The 17,319-nt window shown below is 37.9% G+C and overlaps 1 protein-coding gene across 2 annotated transcripts; it reads right to left on the reverse strand.

Annotated features, from left to right (window-relative positions):
- Positions 1-268: 268 nt before the first annotated feature.
- Positions 269-17,102, reverse strand: LOC140796846 (serine/threonine-protein phosphatase BSL2 homolog). 2 transcript variants are annotated; one of them, XM_073149992.1, is made up of 21 exons: positions 16,276-17,102; positions 15,864-15,924; positions 15,650-15,728; positions 15,423-15,502; positions 15,212-15,306; positions 14,985-15,084; positions 14,289-14,358; positions 12,652-12,753; positions 12,439-12,520; positions 6,917-7,096; positions 4,421-4,694; positions 4,024-4,270; positions 3,633-3,803; positions 2,537-2,775; positions 2,131-2,215; positions 1,923-2,021; positions 1,647-1,846; positions 1,477-1,552; positions 1,251-1,386; positions 1,021-1,160; positions 269-916 (listed from the first exon to the last, which is right to left on the reverse strand). In XM_073149992.1, the coding sequence occupies exons 1-21, from the start codon at positions 16,652-16,654 to the stop codon at positions 833-835; spliced, it is 2,979 nt and encodes a 992-aa protein (XP_073006093.1). In that variant the 5' UTR covers positions 16,655-17,102; the 3' UTR covers positions 269-832. The 2 variants fall into 2 exon arrangements, with proteins under 2 accessions (XP_073006093.1, XP_073006094.1); XM_073149993.1 differs by having other exon boundaries at positions 4,024-4,267; positions 16,276-17,077.
- Positions 17,103-17,319: the final 217 nt, after the last annotated feature.

Here is a 17,319-nt window from a genome sequence, read left to right on the forward strand (position 1 = left end):
TTGTAATGCCCTTGTACTATATTCTTTAATCTTAATATTAAAATAACAATTCAAGGAAAGAATAAAAAAAACTCATTCATGCTTGCTTACATGACTTTTGTTTATGAAAGAAAGAATCTTGGGTCTAACAAGGCGGCGGAGAAAATGATACTTCGGTCTATCGACCTCCCTATCCAACAATGTTATCTATCAGACACCAAAACTCAAAAGGGTTCTCAAAGAATTCCATAAAGGGGAGATAATCTGATAAGAGAATTCTGGGAAAATATTGCAACTCTCAAAATCAACATTCATTTCGTGACAGCTTGAATCTGTTCTCCGGTCAAAACTTACATTATACATAACAGCATCACAGATATTACAATGCAGATGGCTGCAAGCAGGAACATATGACTATAATACATGTCTGCCGAACCGGTACGCCTCACCAACAATATTATGTCCTCTCGAAAGGAAATCAAAAGAAAAGAAACTAAACATAACAAAGAATACTTACTACAATAAGCCTATTCATCATTCCAGTGGGTGCACTTGCCTATCCGCAAACAGCTGAAATATACACAGGTGAAGATTTGCAGGGATGGAGACAACTCCGGATCTGTTCAGTTCTCGCCTCTGTAAACACCATGCGGAAGGTACAGTTACATTAGGAGTCAATCTCACAAATCCCTCTGAACCAGCAGTTCCTCTAATATGTTGCTCTTCTCCGAATAATTCAGATGCTATCTCGGACTTCCGGACCGTCAACCCATGACCATGATTGGCTCATAATGTGACCAATATGAGATACCTCAAGCATGAAAGGATTGCATGAACATCTGATATTCGGCTACTACATCCAGGCAAGAGAACCTCGATCGTTTGCGGCTTGAGGGCGGCCCCTGGTTGGAGTTGGGGGTCTATTGGCATTAAGCTCCTGACATTGCAAATATAAAACGACAAGGTCAGCACCAGAACAGTTATCTGCTCACCATAAAAAGCATCAACGTTAAAACTTCTTTTAGTAGACAATTGCTTCACCTGCATCCATGTGTCCTCAATATGGCGCTCAGGAGAGGCCTCAGGAGAATTAATAGCAGGGGGCAAAGGGTGAATGAGTTTTGGGACGACCACAAGGTCTCTTCCCAAAACCAGTATGGCCCCTGCATTATTTGCAGTACCTACATACAGGATATAGAGAAAGTTAGAGGAATACCAAGCTAAAAGATTGTATGAGCAACCAAGAACATCACAATATTTCAGGTACCTACCACAATAATTAGTTGCAGAGAAAAGAGTGATCAAGTGACCTTGAGCAAAGCGCTCAAAACCATCCATTACACACTCATGCGCTCGTACTATCAACTGTAGATCATTATTATTACAGAACTCCATAACGCGATCAGGCTGCAGCAACAAGAAATAGAATGAAGAACAAGGAATCAGAAATACAACAATAAGAAAACAAAAGGCATGTCAATGAACAAAAGCACCTACCCCAAACGTAACTAGACCCGGACCCCTAGCATTTGGTCTTAAACCTTCCACACTATCATTTTCTGTTGGATCAGACCTACAAACATCAAAAAAATTAAGAAGGCATGATATCACTAAAATATAAAAGAAGTGCTGAATCACCAGTACTACAGAAATATCATAATATTGACCATAGTAGATCCATCAGAACAACTGAGCCTGCTTCCATTGAAATTGGTCTTTGAAGGTTCTCGATCTGCTCTATATGATTTATCGATCTACCGATGCCACCATGCATGCAGATTATTTTCTTTTCTATTAATGCAGCCAAAGGAAGCCAATTAAATAGTTTGTTTATTCTGTGCCAAGCCCAGATTCCGTCTCGCTCTCCCTATTCCAAAAGAACTCAATTATTTGTGGAATTCTGGCATTCATATATAACGAGCAGGATAAAAAGACACAATTACCATTCGCTCAATGCATTCAATGCGGAAGCCAAACAAAGCATTGATATCTGCCGCCTCATGGTTTCCACGAATTAAATGAACATTATGAGGATATTCAACCTACATATGGTAAAAAGATGATAACTTTGATTGGTTAGCTAGAACCACTCTTCAATGTCCAAATTGCAAATATTAAAAATAATAACATAACCAATGCCCAAAGTGGTACCTTCAATGCAAGGAGAAGTGTAATAGTTTCCAAACTATGCTGACCACGATCAACATAATCTCCCAAGAAGAGATAATCAATATAACTGAAGATACAGAACAGAGAATAAGCTTAAGACATTCATCCAAAAACATATTACTTTAAGTTACATTAAAAAGAAGGCAAACCAATTGCCTAACTATTAAGATTAATGCAACTGACATTATCAGCATACTACTAACCTCTACAGAAAATATTAGAGAGAAGATACACAGAATAGTTCCTAAAGACTGAAGAGAGAAGAAACGATCCAATTATCAAAATCCTAACATTACAAAATAATGAAAGAATTTGTGCTACCTAAGATCAAAGATATACCAACATTAAAAGTGCATTTTTGACTAGAAAAAGCTACAACTAAACTTACGCTATGTCTCCTGCTGTTGAAGGAGCACCGTACTCATCGAATAACCGCATGAGATCCCCAAACTGACCATGTAGATCACCAAATATCTTAACAGGGGCTTTAATTTGTAAAACACTTGGCTCACTTGAAAATATTCTCTCAGCACTATCACAAAGATCTGCAATCTCATTGCAATCTAAAAAGAACTGCCTGCGCACAGGGGGCTTCCAACCACGGGGTTTTAGAAGATGTGCCATAACCTGGATTAGCATCAAGTAAATAAAATAAAAAAGACTATCATATGGATTCTAATCCGAAAATAAGAAATCACACCTCAGAATTGTCATAATTCAGATATATCCATAAATCAGCATCATATCTTCATCTTTACTTCTCTTGATTCAACTAGGTTGCATGTCAGGTTTTAAGCTTGGAGTGAAAAAAAAGTATTTTCCATACAAGGTTTACCGTGGCACATGACACGGGGTGGGGTTGGAGGGGGGAGGGGGATACCAACACCTTCCAAAAGGTGAGATAACATCTTCCAACAGTTCGTGAAGGCTATCTAAGGCTGTGAAATACCATAAGGAGGCTAGGGCTGCTGTCGGAGGATATGGAAGAAAATTGCTGCGCCCTTCGCAGACATTTCGCCAAGTGGATTGTCAGAGAAGATGATCTCTCTAATCAGATCAAAGAATAACTCACGATCCGATCACTTAAGTGATGAATCCGCATAGTATAAATGATGGATCCACATTGCATAATGATGGATCCGCATTGTTTAAGTCAGATCCACCACAATCTCTTCTTAGAAACAATTCTCTCGTCTTTTTCTCTAAGGTAATGACTAGGGCATACCTCACTCCATCTCAATTATTTGTTTTCTCCCTTTTTTTCTGTCGGCACAGCATGTACAGTCAACAAGCACAGTGCCAACAGCAAGAAAACCCTTGTTTCCATAGTCCACAATTGCAAGGAGAAAAAGAAAATAATTCTTTCAGATATATATCCATGTGGATTCTGAACTAAAGTGGAATATCTTGCCTCTTATTAGAAAAACAAAGGACACAACTGGTTGGTAGAGGATTTTTTTTTCTTATTTTAACAACAGAATTACCTTTTTAGGCACACTATTGATAGACATTTGCCGGTCTAACAACTTCCTCGCTGCTGTAGCACTCTCAGGAGTGCCATAGCTGACCCTTCTTCCTTCATTTTCAAACTGATCAATTGAAAGTTGTCTTACCATACCACCAAGAGCACCCCCAGTCTCCGCAGCCACCACGACCTGCATGATAAGGAGTGTTACCCAAGGTCCAACAAAGAAGACAGGTTGAAGGCTGTTCAAAGCTTTTAAACTGGGATGTAATGAAATAACTTGAAATTAGCATATATCTTCTTAGATGGTATGGAATAATGTGATCAAATACGTTGCTTCACTAGAAGGGCTAATCATAGGAAAAAAGGGGAATTTGAAATCTGAAAACAGATGACACTGTCCAACTGACCGCTCTGTGGTGTAGCCGAACACCGGGTGGTGTGACATTATTTTGAAGAGGAGAAGGATCTGTCACTTTAATCAGGCTGGGTATTTGCTTCCCACTTGGTGTTGCCTCTAGGCCTCGATCCCTCTCAGGCGATTGCTCTGCATCACCATTAATTTGTCGGGCCTTAGCAGCAGCTAAAGCAGCACTTATAGCCTCAGCTTCTGCTGCTGATGCTTCAACCAAATACTCTACACCTTTACTTAATCTCCTGCACCAAGATCAGTCCTAAGAAATACTTTTGATAAACAAAGTAACTGATATCCTACATGAGATAAGAACTTGAATGAAAACAAGATGAATTGTCAGAATAAACAAATATTTAAAATAATCAGGTACTTGTATCCTCCAGGTAGGCTACCTTGGTCCTTGAAGCATAGCATTTTCAGGGCTTATATCAGTATACATATCCCCATTAACAGGAGGAGCGACAGGAGTTCCTAGAACAACGGCACCATGAGGGACTGCTTCTGGAACAGCTTCCCTTGTTCTTTCATCAGCATATGTGTATCTTCCAGGTGATCTTCCTACTTGTCCATTTGCAGCTGCAGCTGCTGCAGCAGCATGGGAAGCCGCACTTGTCGTTTCAGCAGCAGCCAAATCTTCAGCAACAAGAAGGTCGTCAAGAAGAACACCTGCAACAAGAATCACATTGTGATTGACAATCAAACCTACAAGCAGAGTAGCAGACACAGGCAGACTCTAACAATGGCCATTACTTGAACTGGAAAACTATGAATGAATATTGCCACTTCTTTTATAGTCAATACTGGATGCAGCTACAAATGCAAACCAATTTGTGGTTATACGCACCCAACCTGCAACACATAAGATGCAACATTCCAAAGCACTCACACACAGCACTAGTCTCTAAGAAGAAAACTACATCTTCAAAACATTTACATGAAAATTTACGTGTGTGAATAATGAAGAAATGAAATGCATGGAAGTTAATATAAATCTTCCCCAATGGCTCAATGTTCCAACATCAACCAAAATTAACCATTGGACTCATCTTGCTTGCTAGTTATTTAGTTGGCAGAAACATTAGCTAGAGGACATTTTATGCCTCTGTCCAAATACATCGGACCACTTTCAGAAACAGATACTAGCAAGAATTTATAGACAGATAACAAGAAGGGGCAAAGGTTATATGCTGCCCATGTATGATTGGTGGGCCAATGAATTGCTAAACAAGTGGGCAAGGTATGACTTGAACCAAAATGATATGCTGGGAGAATTATATAGAAGTTGATACAAAATATGATCTACAGTATCAAATGAAATCAGCACAACAGCTAGAGACTTGTAGAAGAAGTGACAATAAATAAATTTTGTTAATCATGTATAGTAAGTCGGTGATCAAAGTTGACTTTGCTAAAAGATGTCTAACATAGTAACATGTAACCAAAGGAATATGCAAATATCTTTCCCACTTGCATAACAATCTTTCCCAAAACTAATTGTCTTCGAGTTTTCATCCCTGATTAGAAAACCTACACCTCTTAGCCCTAAAACCCTCACACCTCACACCTCAGACCTAATACCCTCACCTCACCTAAAACCCTCGAGCAGGAGAAGGCAGTGTGGCAACATCGAGTGCGATGAATGGCTAAGCAAGTTGAGGGCAACAAGGGGCTGAGCATGATGAACAGCTGAGCACAGTGAGGTTCTCTCTCCCTCCCCCGTGCAAGCAGCTTCTTTGATACCTCTCTCTTTGCAAGCAATTTTTTTTTCATTTCAGATAGGGCTTAAACTGATATGCTCTACTCCAACCAAATCTTTTACACGACTTTGTTCAAACATATGGCAAGTGTTAGTTAGTTGAAAAGTGCTAATGAATCAAATATTCCGCTGGAATTTTTAGAATGTTATTCTTCCTCACTGTCCAATCTTCTTGGCATAGTGATCGGTGATTCCTCTCTGCCTCTCCGCTCTCCTTTAAAGCTTTCAATTTTTACTTCTTTTGATATTGATAGGATAAATTTAATTTTTTTTGTTGTTTATATTAATTCTAATTAGAGTGATAATGTGATACTGCGATGTTCTTTTTGACAAAAGATATTGTATGTTTGAATAGTGTAAATACTACTAATATATATTGCTTTAATGATTAGTCTGATGTTGTGATCTTTGATAAATATAAAAACTCTATTAATCTTCTAATTGAAGGAAATACCACTAATAGATATTTCTCTACTTTAATTTTATTGCGGTTGAAAAAAAATGAATATTAAAATTTGAAAATAGAAAAGCTTAGCCAAAATATTACATCATCTATGACATTGGATGATAATGCTCCTCTGTGGAAGTATGTTACTAAGATGGAGAAAATAGGAGAAGGTGAAGGCAATCATAATTTTAGATGCAACTATTGTCAACAAGTCTATAAAGAATTAAATTATAGAGTAAAAACTTATTTGTCAAAAATTAGTGGGTATGAAAGAGAATAAATTATGAAAATAAAACGGCTGTTGATATCGCCGAGTGGAGAATAAAAAATTTGATGCTTAAATAAACTTCTTTACAAAAATTTGGACAAGCACATCTTCTAGTAGCTCATTTGGAGTTGGAGGTGCAGATTTTGATATGAAAGAGACATCAAGAAAAAAAAAAAAGAGCAACATGAATGATACCTATTGAGAAGTCATTTAATTCCGATGCTCGTAGCTAATTATATTGCAATATTACAAGAATATTCTATTCAACTAGGTTGCATTTTCATTTGGCAAAAAACTCTTACTATGTTAGAGCCTTTCAATTTACAGCAAATATAATAATATTTCTGGATTTGCGCCCCTGACTAAAATTCGTTAAGAACTACACTACCTCAACAAGAAAGAGCAAATATTCTTACCGCCACGTAAGCCTCCATAGATGAATATTAAATCACCAACTGCAGCAGCTGCATGTCTACATCGTCGTGTTAGCTCAACTGAAGCATCTCCACCTGCTGCATCAGCACTATATCTCCCTGTTCTGGGACTTGTGACCACAGCCTTTGTATCACACCAGACTCCTGCAGCAGTATCAAGCACTAAAAAAAAGAAAAACAAAATATTTGTAAGATCTTCAAGAAAGTCATCATCCAAAAGGCTTAATGGAAAAGTAAGAAAAATAAAGGCAGCATTAAAAGAACAAAATTGACATTTACTTTTCCTTTACTCTTTTAAGCTTTCGTCATGGATCTAGTACCCAGTACCACTTCAGCACATGAAAAAAAGTAATTGAAAAACCAATCAGTTTCACATGTTCCAGACTATCGTGTGGACTATGTAAGAATTGGCTCAAAGAATGAGTTATTTTTTCTCCTACCGCAACTCCTTGAAGCATGCATATATGACTCTCGCCCCACCCACACACCAATTCACACCCACTTACAATAATATCAAACCCTCCAATTTCCATGTGATCTAGCAGATACTGACGGCCTAGATGAACCGATTAGGTTTCTTTTTTACAGATTTCATGGATATCAACCTAGATAAGTGGGAAGTAAGCCACTAAATACAAACAATTTTTTTATTTTTATAATGATCTCCATACCTTAGTATAATGAAAAGAGTATAATGAAAAGTATTAATACTCGTCATTTAAAATTTTTGGATAGGCATATAAGAAAAAAGTTTGAATCTCTATCGCAATTGTACTGTACTTTTCACAATAGAAAAATAGAAAAAGATTCTTTTATTCTATTGTTATTCTATTGTGAAAAGTTCATTGATAGGAAAAAAATACTTAAGCTTGTTTTACCTCATAGTGTGGTAAAACCATAGTTGGCCAGATCGGCCAATCCCGATCCACGCCCGATCTGAACTCTCTCTCTCTCTTACTCTTTCGTCTCATTTTCACTCTTTCTTTCTCTTTTTCTCTCATACCATATGACCATTGTTCCTTTTACGAAGAGATCTAGCTCCGACGAACTTTGACGATACTAATCTAACTCCGACAAATTCTAGTATATAATTTTTTAATTAATTTATTTATTTCTCTTTAGTTTTTTTTCATTTCTTCCACTATCTCCCTTTTTCTTCTCTTTTCTTCTTCTTCTTTTTCTTTTTCTTCTTTTTCACTGCACCATGATTTTTCTTTCTTTTGTTTGGTTTTCTTCTACTCACTATCCTTCTAATCTCTTCTTCTTTTCAGTATTCATTGCACTATAATTTTTCTTTCTTTATTTTTTTATTTTTGATAAAAAATTTCTAAATTTTTAGAAGTTTCCCTGCATTTTTAAAATACATTTAGAATTTTACGTAATTAAAAAGTCCAATCCAATCCAGGCGACTGATACGACCAATCCGACCAATACATATCGTTTTCTTGGAAGGTCGATCCCGATCCTGATCCCGATTTTTCGAACCTTGGGTAAAACCAATAAGTTCAACTTAAAAGGCAAGTATTTACAAATCTGGTAACCTCAACATATACTCCAAAAAGAATATAGCTGATTAGTCTCTAATCTAAGGAGAATTTCTGGTATCATTTTAGAATGCCATCCATGTTTAACTTGGTAAGGACCATTTTAGGATAACTTCACAGCCCTTGAGCAGCAATTCTATGCCAAATTTGTTATATCGCTCAGCGTGCGATCAATGAGAAAAAGGCAGAGAGCAATATTGGTGCATAAGTTCTACAAGTAATAGACACGTCAACTTCAAACATATTAGGAATTAAAATAGTGTTTCCATATAGTAGAAAATGGAGTAAACATTGGTAGAAATCATTCTACCAATGGGATTGACCTCTCATGATTAGCAAACTCATTAATGAATAAAGGGAGGGCACTCTGTAAGAAAGTGAGAAGAGGCTAAAAAGACTTGAAAGCAAAGAATACATGACAAACATAAGAATTATTGTTACATCACCATAATCAAGAATACATCACTCATCTCTAACAATTAAGCGCACAATGAAACTATAAGAAAATTTTGTACTTTCTATCCACTAACTTAGGAGTCACAATTTTGATAAAAATCATGCAGCGTAAGAAGGGCCACTCAAATGTTGCAATGATAGTATCAAATTATATCAAAGGTCTAGAGATCTTCTGAGGATCTAAGTCAAGCTCAAATTTTAATCTACACAAATAAAGGTCATTATGTTCCTCAAAAACATAGTTATCAGAATTGGACGATCACGTGGTTGAACCAATGAATCGACCACCATACCAGATTGGTTTTGTTATAGGACCAAAGAAGCAATTAACCCAATAAGTACCCGCTAACCCAGTTGTTCAAGCAATGAACTGTGTGTAGGGTTGTAAACAAGCAAAGCCTAAGTGAGCCGGCTCTAGCTCAGGCTCGATTCAAAATTAATTTTGAGCCTAGTTTGATATTTAGACTCGGCACAGCTCACCTAGAGCCAAGCCCGAGCCCAAACCCGAGTCTGAGTTCGAGCCTAATTCGAGGAGGTGGCGACTATGGCTTGTCGAAAGAGTAGGCCAATGGAGGAGGAGGTGGTGACGACAGCTTGCCAAAGGAGGACGAGGAGGACGACTAAAAAGACCAGAAAAGGAGATAGCGTGGGATATTGTTGCGGTCCTTATGAATGAAGAGACAATGAGAACACACTTTCTCTTCTCATCTTCTTGTCCTTTTGAAATTAGACCTTAGGGTGAGATATGTATGGAGACTTCTAGAAAAAAATGGATATGAATAAAGAAAACGAGTTGAATGCCATTCACTTTTCATTTAAACCAAGGTTCGAAAAATCGAGATCGGCCTTCCGAAAAAACGACACGTAACGGTCAAATCGGACTTTTTAATTACATAAAATTCTAAATATTATTTAAAATGTAGGAAAACTTCTAAAAATTTAGAAACAAATTTACCAAAAATAAGAAAAGAAAAAAACTATAGTGCAATAAAAATTGAAAAGAAGAGATTAGAAAGAGTGTGAGTGGAAGAAAAAAAAAAAAACCATAATGCAGTGAAGAAGAAGAAGAAAAGAGAAGAAAAAGGGAGAGAGTGTTAGAAATAAAAAAATGAGAGAAATAAAAATTTTAATTAAAAAATTATATGCCGAAGTTTCTCAGAGTTCGTCGGAGTTTGTCGGAGCTAGATCTCTCTGTAAGAAAAACAATGATTATATGTAAGGAGAGAATAAAAGAAAAAAAGAGTAAAACAAAGAAAAAGAGTAAGAGAGAGAGTGAAAAGAAAGAGTTCGAATTGGACTTGGATTGGCCGATACGGCGAACCATGATCTAAACATTCCAAAAGGAGGTGGATGAGGTTGACGGATGAGACCGGAAGGAGGCGTATGGGATACTGTTGCGGTTCTTACGAATGAGGAGACGACGAGAACACCCTTTCACTTCTCATCTTGTCCTTTTGTAATTAGACCCCCGTGTGAGATTATATGTATGGAGACTTCTAGAAAATAGATTTGAATAAAGAAAATGAGTTGAATGCTGATCACTTTTTATCTAAATATTCCAAAAAAAAATTAGTACATAATTGGGCTTGAAATAGTATAGAATTAGTATCATAATTATCAATTATGACAATTGAAAGTAATTTCTAGCTAGATATAGCTAATAATAAAACAAAATCATTTGAGTCCTAAATAATTTCGTCCGAGAGAGGGTGATAGATTGAAAAGAATCTGTTGACGTGATAGCTTCACCACTTGGCCCTCTCCATTTATAACCCCTCGATTTGTAAGGTGTCTTCTCTCCTTGACAAGTGATAAGATCAGAGTTTGGCAACCGGGTTACACGTTGTGCGTATAGAAATTAAAGCAAAGGTCTTCAAGTATTCTTAGGGGTTGGTACTGTTCATAAATGGGCTGCAAATGGGCCATAGATTAGTTATCTATTCTAGGATCTCAAGGCCATATAGCCTATTAAGTTGAGCATGAACAAACCGGCTTTGACTCAAGCTCGACTTGAAATTTAAATTGAACCTCAAAATAAGCTCAGGCTCGGCTCGGCTCAAGTAAAATTCAAATTGAGCCTCAAAATAAGCTCAGGCTCGGCTCAACTTGAGTCGAGCCGGACTGAGCCGCCCGTTTATTTTGACACCTCTAACTGTGTGCAACTCATATGGGTTTCTACAAACCAACAGGTTTCTCCTTTGTTCGAAATTATCTAGTTGTCCTTGATGTTCAATTATTTTATTATTTACCCCAAAGGTAATTTAGTTCTAAAATTAAAGTAATTATATTTTAGAAGAATTAAAAGTGTACTTAAGATATGATTTTGTTTAAGTCATATGATTTGATATACTTAAACCTAAATATTAGTTGAAAATGGCTAAATAATAGAACATATACAATTGTAACTTTTTTAAAATTTTTTTGCATTTGTAGAATTATTTAGAACTATAAATATATTATTTAAATATTACTAAATAAACCAGTAGTCTAACGAGGTGACCCACAACTTACACCAATAACCCAATGGCCCAAGCTCGAACCAGGTTAACACCCGGTCCAGTTCTAATAAATATGCTTAAAAGAATTATATCTCATTATTTCCTTTCTAAGATGGAGGCCAATGAATGGTAGCATAAAACAACTTTTCTCTTGCTTCTACATCCTTACATCACTACATGCAAGATTAACTCCAGTGTCTCTTGATAAAATTGAGGCCATCCCTTACAGCATCGATATCCATAATCATAGAGACATATTATATAACCACCAAATTTCATAAATGCACTACCACCCACCCTCAGAATGACGAGAAGGGATGGCCCAACTTTGAAGAGACAAGGATATACGGCATTTATAAACTAGTAGAATTGAACTTTCGATGGTATTTACTAGGAAAATAATACTCACAGAATAAATCCACAAACTTTCAATGGTACTTAATGGTTTTTCTGTTCCTCACAGACTGAAAAAAACTGATGAGAACAAATGCACTATCCACTCTAACATGCCTGGCACAACAAAATCTGCACCTCACTGCCTCGAAGAAAATCAAGAAGCAAAAGAATCCGAAGTTAAAATAAGTCTAAAAGATCAAGAGTGAATCACCATATCAACCCAAACCACTGATTAACAGTGCTACTCACCCTCTATAGACAGGACAGCCCATAAAAGCAGCATGACAAGTCAGGGAAAGGTTAGAGCAAGAGATGATGTAAGTCAAACACGAGTCATAAGCATAAACACTTGGAAAGCAAACATCATGGTCCCCATTCCATGCAAACATGCAAATGGAAAATTAGTACCAAAAAAGGTGTGGTACTTAAAATTCTTCATAGTAACATGTCAGCCTGATATCAACCCTCAAAATATAGCATGGATGAGTAAATAAAATGGAAAAAAAAGGAAGAATATCTTGAAGGCTTCAAAATCAAGTTATTAAAGATTAACAAGATTTTACTATCTAACAACTACTCAATTGCTGCAAACTCAAGAAACAGGAACTACCTGCAATGCTTGAAGAGTCTTCTACCATGCGCCCACCTCCAAGAGCCCCTCCAGATACATGAAGCCGTGCATTGACAAAAACCTTTAAAAAAATGACTTCAATAAGAAGCAACATAAAAATAACTGACATTTGATATGAAGTAGCATAAAAATGATAGATGAGAAGAACAAGTAAAAATATAAAAAGGATGATTCAAAGTAGAGTTGACTTACAGCTGCATGCTGGTATCTAGGAGATGGAGAGACACCAGGAGCCATGGCCCATTCCCAACGCCCATCCCTATGTTTTGCAAGGCCATATGCACTCGACAGGGGCTTTTTAGGAAAAACGACAAAGAACATATAAGCAGTAATTATGATTGACACGAAATAAATTAGCATGATAAGTTACATAATCAAAACTAGCAATTTGGCTTAATTACCACCATCCCCCTCTATCTCCCCACCGCCCATTTTTTTTCCAATTCCTTTACTTATAGAATTGTTTTCAATATTCTTTAGAGCCAACATGTATGTCTAATGATTGAATAGCTTAGTCAAGCATCCTAGAAGTTGAAAAAGGTTAAACCATTAGAACACCAAGTTGCTTGCTATTCTTCGTTCATCTCTACTAAATTCAAAGGTGAAGGTCAAAATTATATCAAGTGATATCATTTCTTTCTCACTAATTTCTCTCACATCAGTTTAGGTTTTCCTATCCTCTATCCAAAGTTAAGAGACAATTAGCAATACCTGTCAGGAGGCACCTGGTGGGCTCATTGCCTGCCAAAATAAATTATAAAATTCTAGAGTTGCCTTTTCTACTGTACAAAATAAAAATAACCTTAGCATTGTGCTCAAACAGATGGAAATCCTTAACCATACTCAGTATTGTGTTTCATTTAAGCCATCAACTCTTCTCTTTTGTTGATCACAGATAAGGTACAAGCATTAATAGTCATTTCACATTTCTGAAAATGCTCGTTTAAGTTTTCATATTGGTTTGCACTTTGCAGTTTGCACCTTAACATTGTGCTCAAACTATAGACAATACTCCAATTTTGGGCCTATTTCTGGGGGTCATGGGCGCTAAAATATTTTAACCCAAAATATTCCACTTGAATGAAATCACTCCTTCATAATAGTGCATTTGACAGCTCCATTGGATATCAATAAATCATTTTAAGTTTCCTAACACATTAGAATAGTGAAAAGCTAACTTTCATAACCTGTTGATAGAAACTATTCAAGAGATATCCAACATGGATATTGATACCCTAATCAGTAGTTTATACTTTCTCTACAACTAACTTGCTCCAACAAATATTGAAGCTCAAAATCAAGCAAAATGAGAGAACTTTTTGCACTACAAAGCTCAAACAGCTCATATGTATTATAGATCCTTAATTCCTTAAGCGTGTTGCTTCAGAAATTCCCTAGCGCGTAGGAAACCTAGTTTCAAAACTTTTCCTCGCCACAAGAAACAAAACAAAAGGGACATACATGCAATCTATAACCTATATAGAATACAAAGAAATTAAAGCAAAAGGATATCAAAAGTTGTCACATGCCAAACCATTTAATGCAGTGAAATAGGTTACCGACATAAAAATAGAATGTGTAATTGTGTATAAGATATTCAATGAAAGTTCAGCAAGAATATCCATTGTTTATAGGAGATTTATCCTGAGGAAATATAAAGATGGTAAATTGGTAATGTAACATGAAGCTAATCTTATCCATATTACAATATCTCAAATTCTCTCATCTGCTGCAAGTAGCACTAGCATGAACAATATCAAACATTTATGAGCAAATGGTAAACAGCATCTAAATATATTCATTCTTTTATAGAAGCCTATTTAACTTACCACACTATTAGCATCCCTCCCTCCGCAAAGCAAAAGAAGACCATCAGAACGTGCACTTGCAGTTGCATACCTGAACAATGATATCAATGAGTTCGAGGGAAGGGATACTGAGCAATTTTTGAGCTCCAACAAAGACCAAATATCATTGATTTATTCAAAAACAAAAGAAAGCCTTAATAAAATCTTCCTCATGATCAACATTGCACTAAGACCAAGTGACTCAGTGCTCCCAAAGTGCATGATGGAGGCCAGTAACTTTACATTGAAAAGGCAACATAAGCAAGCATTACTAAATAAAGATTCATGTTGTCTACCGTCAATTTAATTTCTAGCTGTCATTTCATAATAACCATTTAAGAACTAGTGTGCCATGATGAAATGAATATTCTATAACGTTCAAGATTAGGGATCATAATCACTCGAGTTACTGAAAACCAAATAAAAGTGTCATATGTTATTCTGATTCTTTCAGTTTACAGTTTTACTACCTACAGCACGGATAAGGCTAATCATAAATTCATAACTTCATAAGTAAATCAAAATGAAAGGCTATGCCAATATCTCAGAACTTGGAATTCTCAACAACCAACCGTTGAGTACAATAGAACGAAGTGTTAAATAATACTCATAGAAACATGATGTAACATAATGATTATGTTACTGAAGCAAATACTTCACTCTGAAGAATATACATACATGCATGGAGGTGGACCGTCGCCTTCTGGTTCCAGTTTTCTCCACTCATAAGGCTTAGCAGCAGTATCCAAGGCCCAAACATCAGCCAAAGGTCGCTTCCCTGAACACAATGACGTAGTCTTAATGCCACGAACTCATTTTGCCAAACAGGAAATGCTGAAACAGTAGAAAATGTTTGCCGGATACACTTGTAGACAGACTAATGTCTTTTAACGACAATTGCATACCATCATTCCCACCAATTGCCAAGAGAAACCTTTGCCCTACCAAAGCCATCACATGTCCGTATCGTGGTCCAGGACCAGGACCTTGCACCACGACCCTGCGCTCAAGCATATGAATTCTCAGTACTAATATATGTATATATAAATATATATATATATATATATGCGCAAATGTATTGCAGTAACTAATTGATATCATGGTCTAGGTCACCACCTATGCCACCGTGGTCGCTGTTGTGTTAGGTCCAGGACATGAAGATCCTCCGCAGATAAACCAGCAGGGCCGATTCCACCCTAGATAGAAATAAACAAAAGGACAAAATCAGACATTTCCTTTCAGCGAACTCTTTTGGTGTTTTTTTTTATCAAGAATATTAGGTAACGAACCAAGAAAATTACAGATACTAGCTTGTAAGAAAAATCTATTTTTCCTTGGGCTACCTGAATGACCACCATGGTACCAACAGCAGTTGCAACATGTGCAGCCCTTGGTGATGGTGGTTCCCCAAGAGGAGTCAACCTACACAGATGGAGCTCTAGTTAAATAGACATCAAGATAATACATAAAACTAACTTCATTGCAAACAAAGTTAAATGTTGTTCGACGAGGATCACCTAACATGCACCAATTCAAAATTTTCATCTACGATCTTACCTTGTCCATTTGTTTGACAGAACATCATAGCAGTGGACATCAGCTGTTGCACCTGCAAGACCTGCAATAGAGATGAAGATAACAGATGGAAACAATACACTTTCCAATATTGGGACCTCAACGGTTAGCAATCATGGTATCCTCAAACATAAACTAGCAATTTCTATGGCACAGCCTTGCGGTTCCCTCTTTCCACTCATCTAGCTTCAACTTAAACCCAAAATCCGGCCAGAGTAAGAAGGCCATCCATCCTAAAAAATGGTATCCAGAAACCAATCGTTTCCAGTAATTTGATACCTCTTCTCTCACCAAATTAGGGTTTCAAAAAAGTATAATCCTATTGAAATTGGGATCAGGTAACACAGCTCTCAGAGGTAAGTAAATCGACTCAGATAAGGGATCGAGGACATACGGATGCCTGCGCTCCCGGCAGAAGAAGGCGGGGCGGCCGAATTGCCCTCGAGCGCAGTCGCACCACCAAAGAGAATAAGCCGCGGCCCCACATACCCCGGCGTTCCCTCCTCCCCAACGGCTGCCACCGCGGTCAGCGTATGCCCGCACCGGCATCCTGGCCCGTCCTCCTTCTTCTCTATGATCGCGTTCACCACTGAGTATGCCGGCGCCGGCCTAGGCCCAGCAGTAGCAGCCGCCGTCTGCGGCTGCGGTGTCCCCGGCATCGGGGGCGTCGAAGGCGGCGAGGTCGACGGAGAGGTCTCTTCGGACGAGTCCTGGTGGTTCGCGATGACCGGATCGAAACCGGGCTCGGCCTCCATCGTCGACTCCACTTCCATCTCTAGCAGCTGCGGCGGCGGAGATCGGAGGAGGAGGAGAACACAGCGGCGGCGAGGAAGTTACTAGCCAGAGGCGCCAGCGAGGGTAGCATTCCGCCGGCTCGATACGGCCGCCATATATATAAAAACCCTAGCTCTTCGATTCCAACCCGGACGTAGTAATAGAATTCGTCTCGGCCGCCCCCGATCTCAAACTCCCGAAAATCTATCGAATCCTCGCCCGATCGTAACAGAACAAGAAACGATACGAGAGAGTGAGATCGAGATCTCTTCCCCTTTTCAAATCGCTCCAATCTATTGTCGATCAGGAATCGAAGAGGAGAGAGAGAAACTAATTTTTAGAGAAAGAGAGGGCGAAACCGAGAGGAGAGAGGGATATGAGAGAGAGAGAGAGAGAGAGAGAGAGAGAGATAATTCTCTGCCGGTCTCCCGTGCTTCTTTTTTTTTTCTAATACGGAAAGTTTTGCATATAACACCCCTATCATCAAGCAAGTTTTCTATTTAGGCGCTGAAATAGTGAAATAACCTGCCCTCCCTTCTCTACTGCCATTCGAGGGTCCTGACCATCGTGTTATTTTTTCTTAATATCGGGTGTTATACGCAAAATTCCCTCCCTGAAAATGTTCGATGGACGGGAACCGTCCGATTCATCCAAAGGCCCTGAG

This window comes from Typha latifolia, chromosome 10 (genome assembly GCF_019914945.1).
Source record: "Typha latifolia isolate L0001 chromosome 10, TyphaL0001v2, whole genome shotgun sequence".
In the NCBI taxonomy this organism is placed as follows: domain Eukaryota; kingdom Viridiplantae; phylum Streptophyta; class Magnoliopsida; order Poales; family Typhaceae; genus Typha; species Typha latifolia.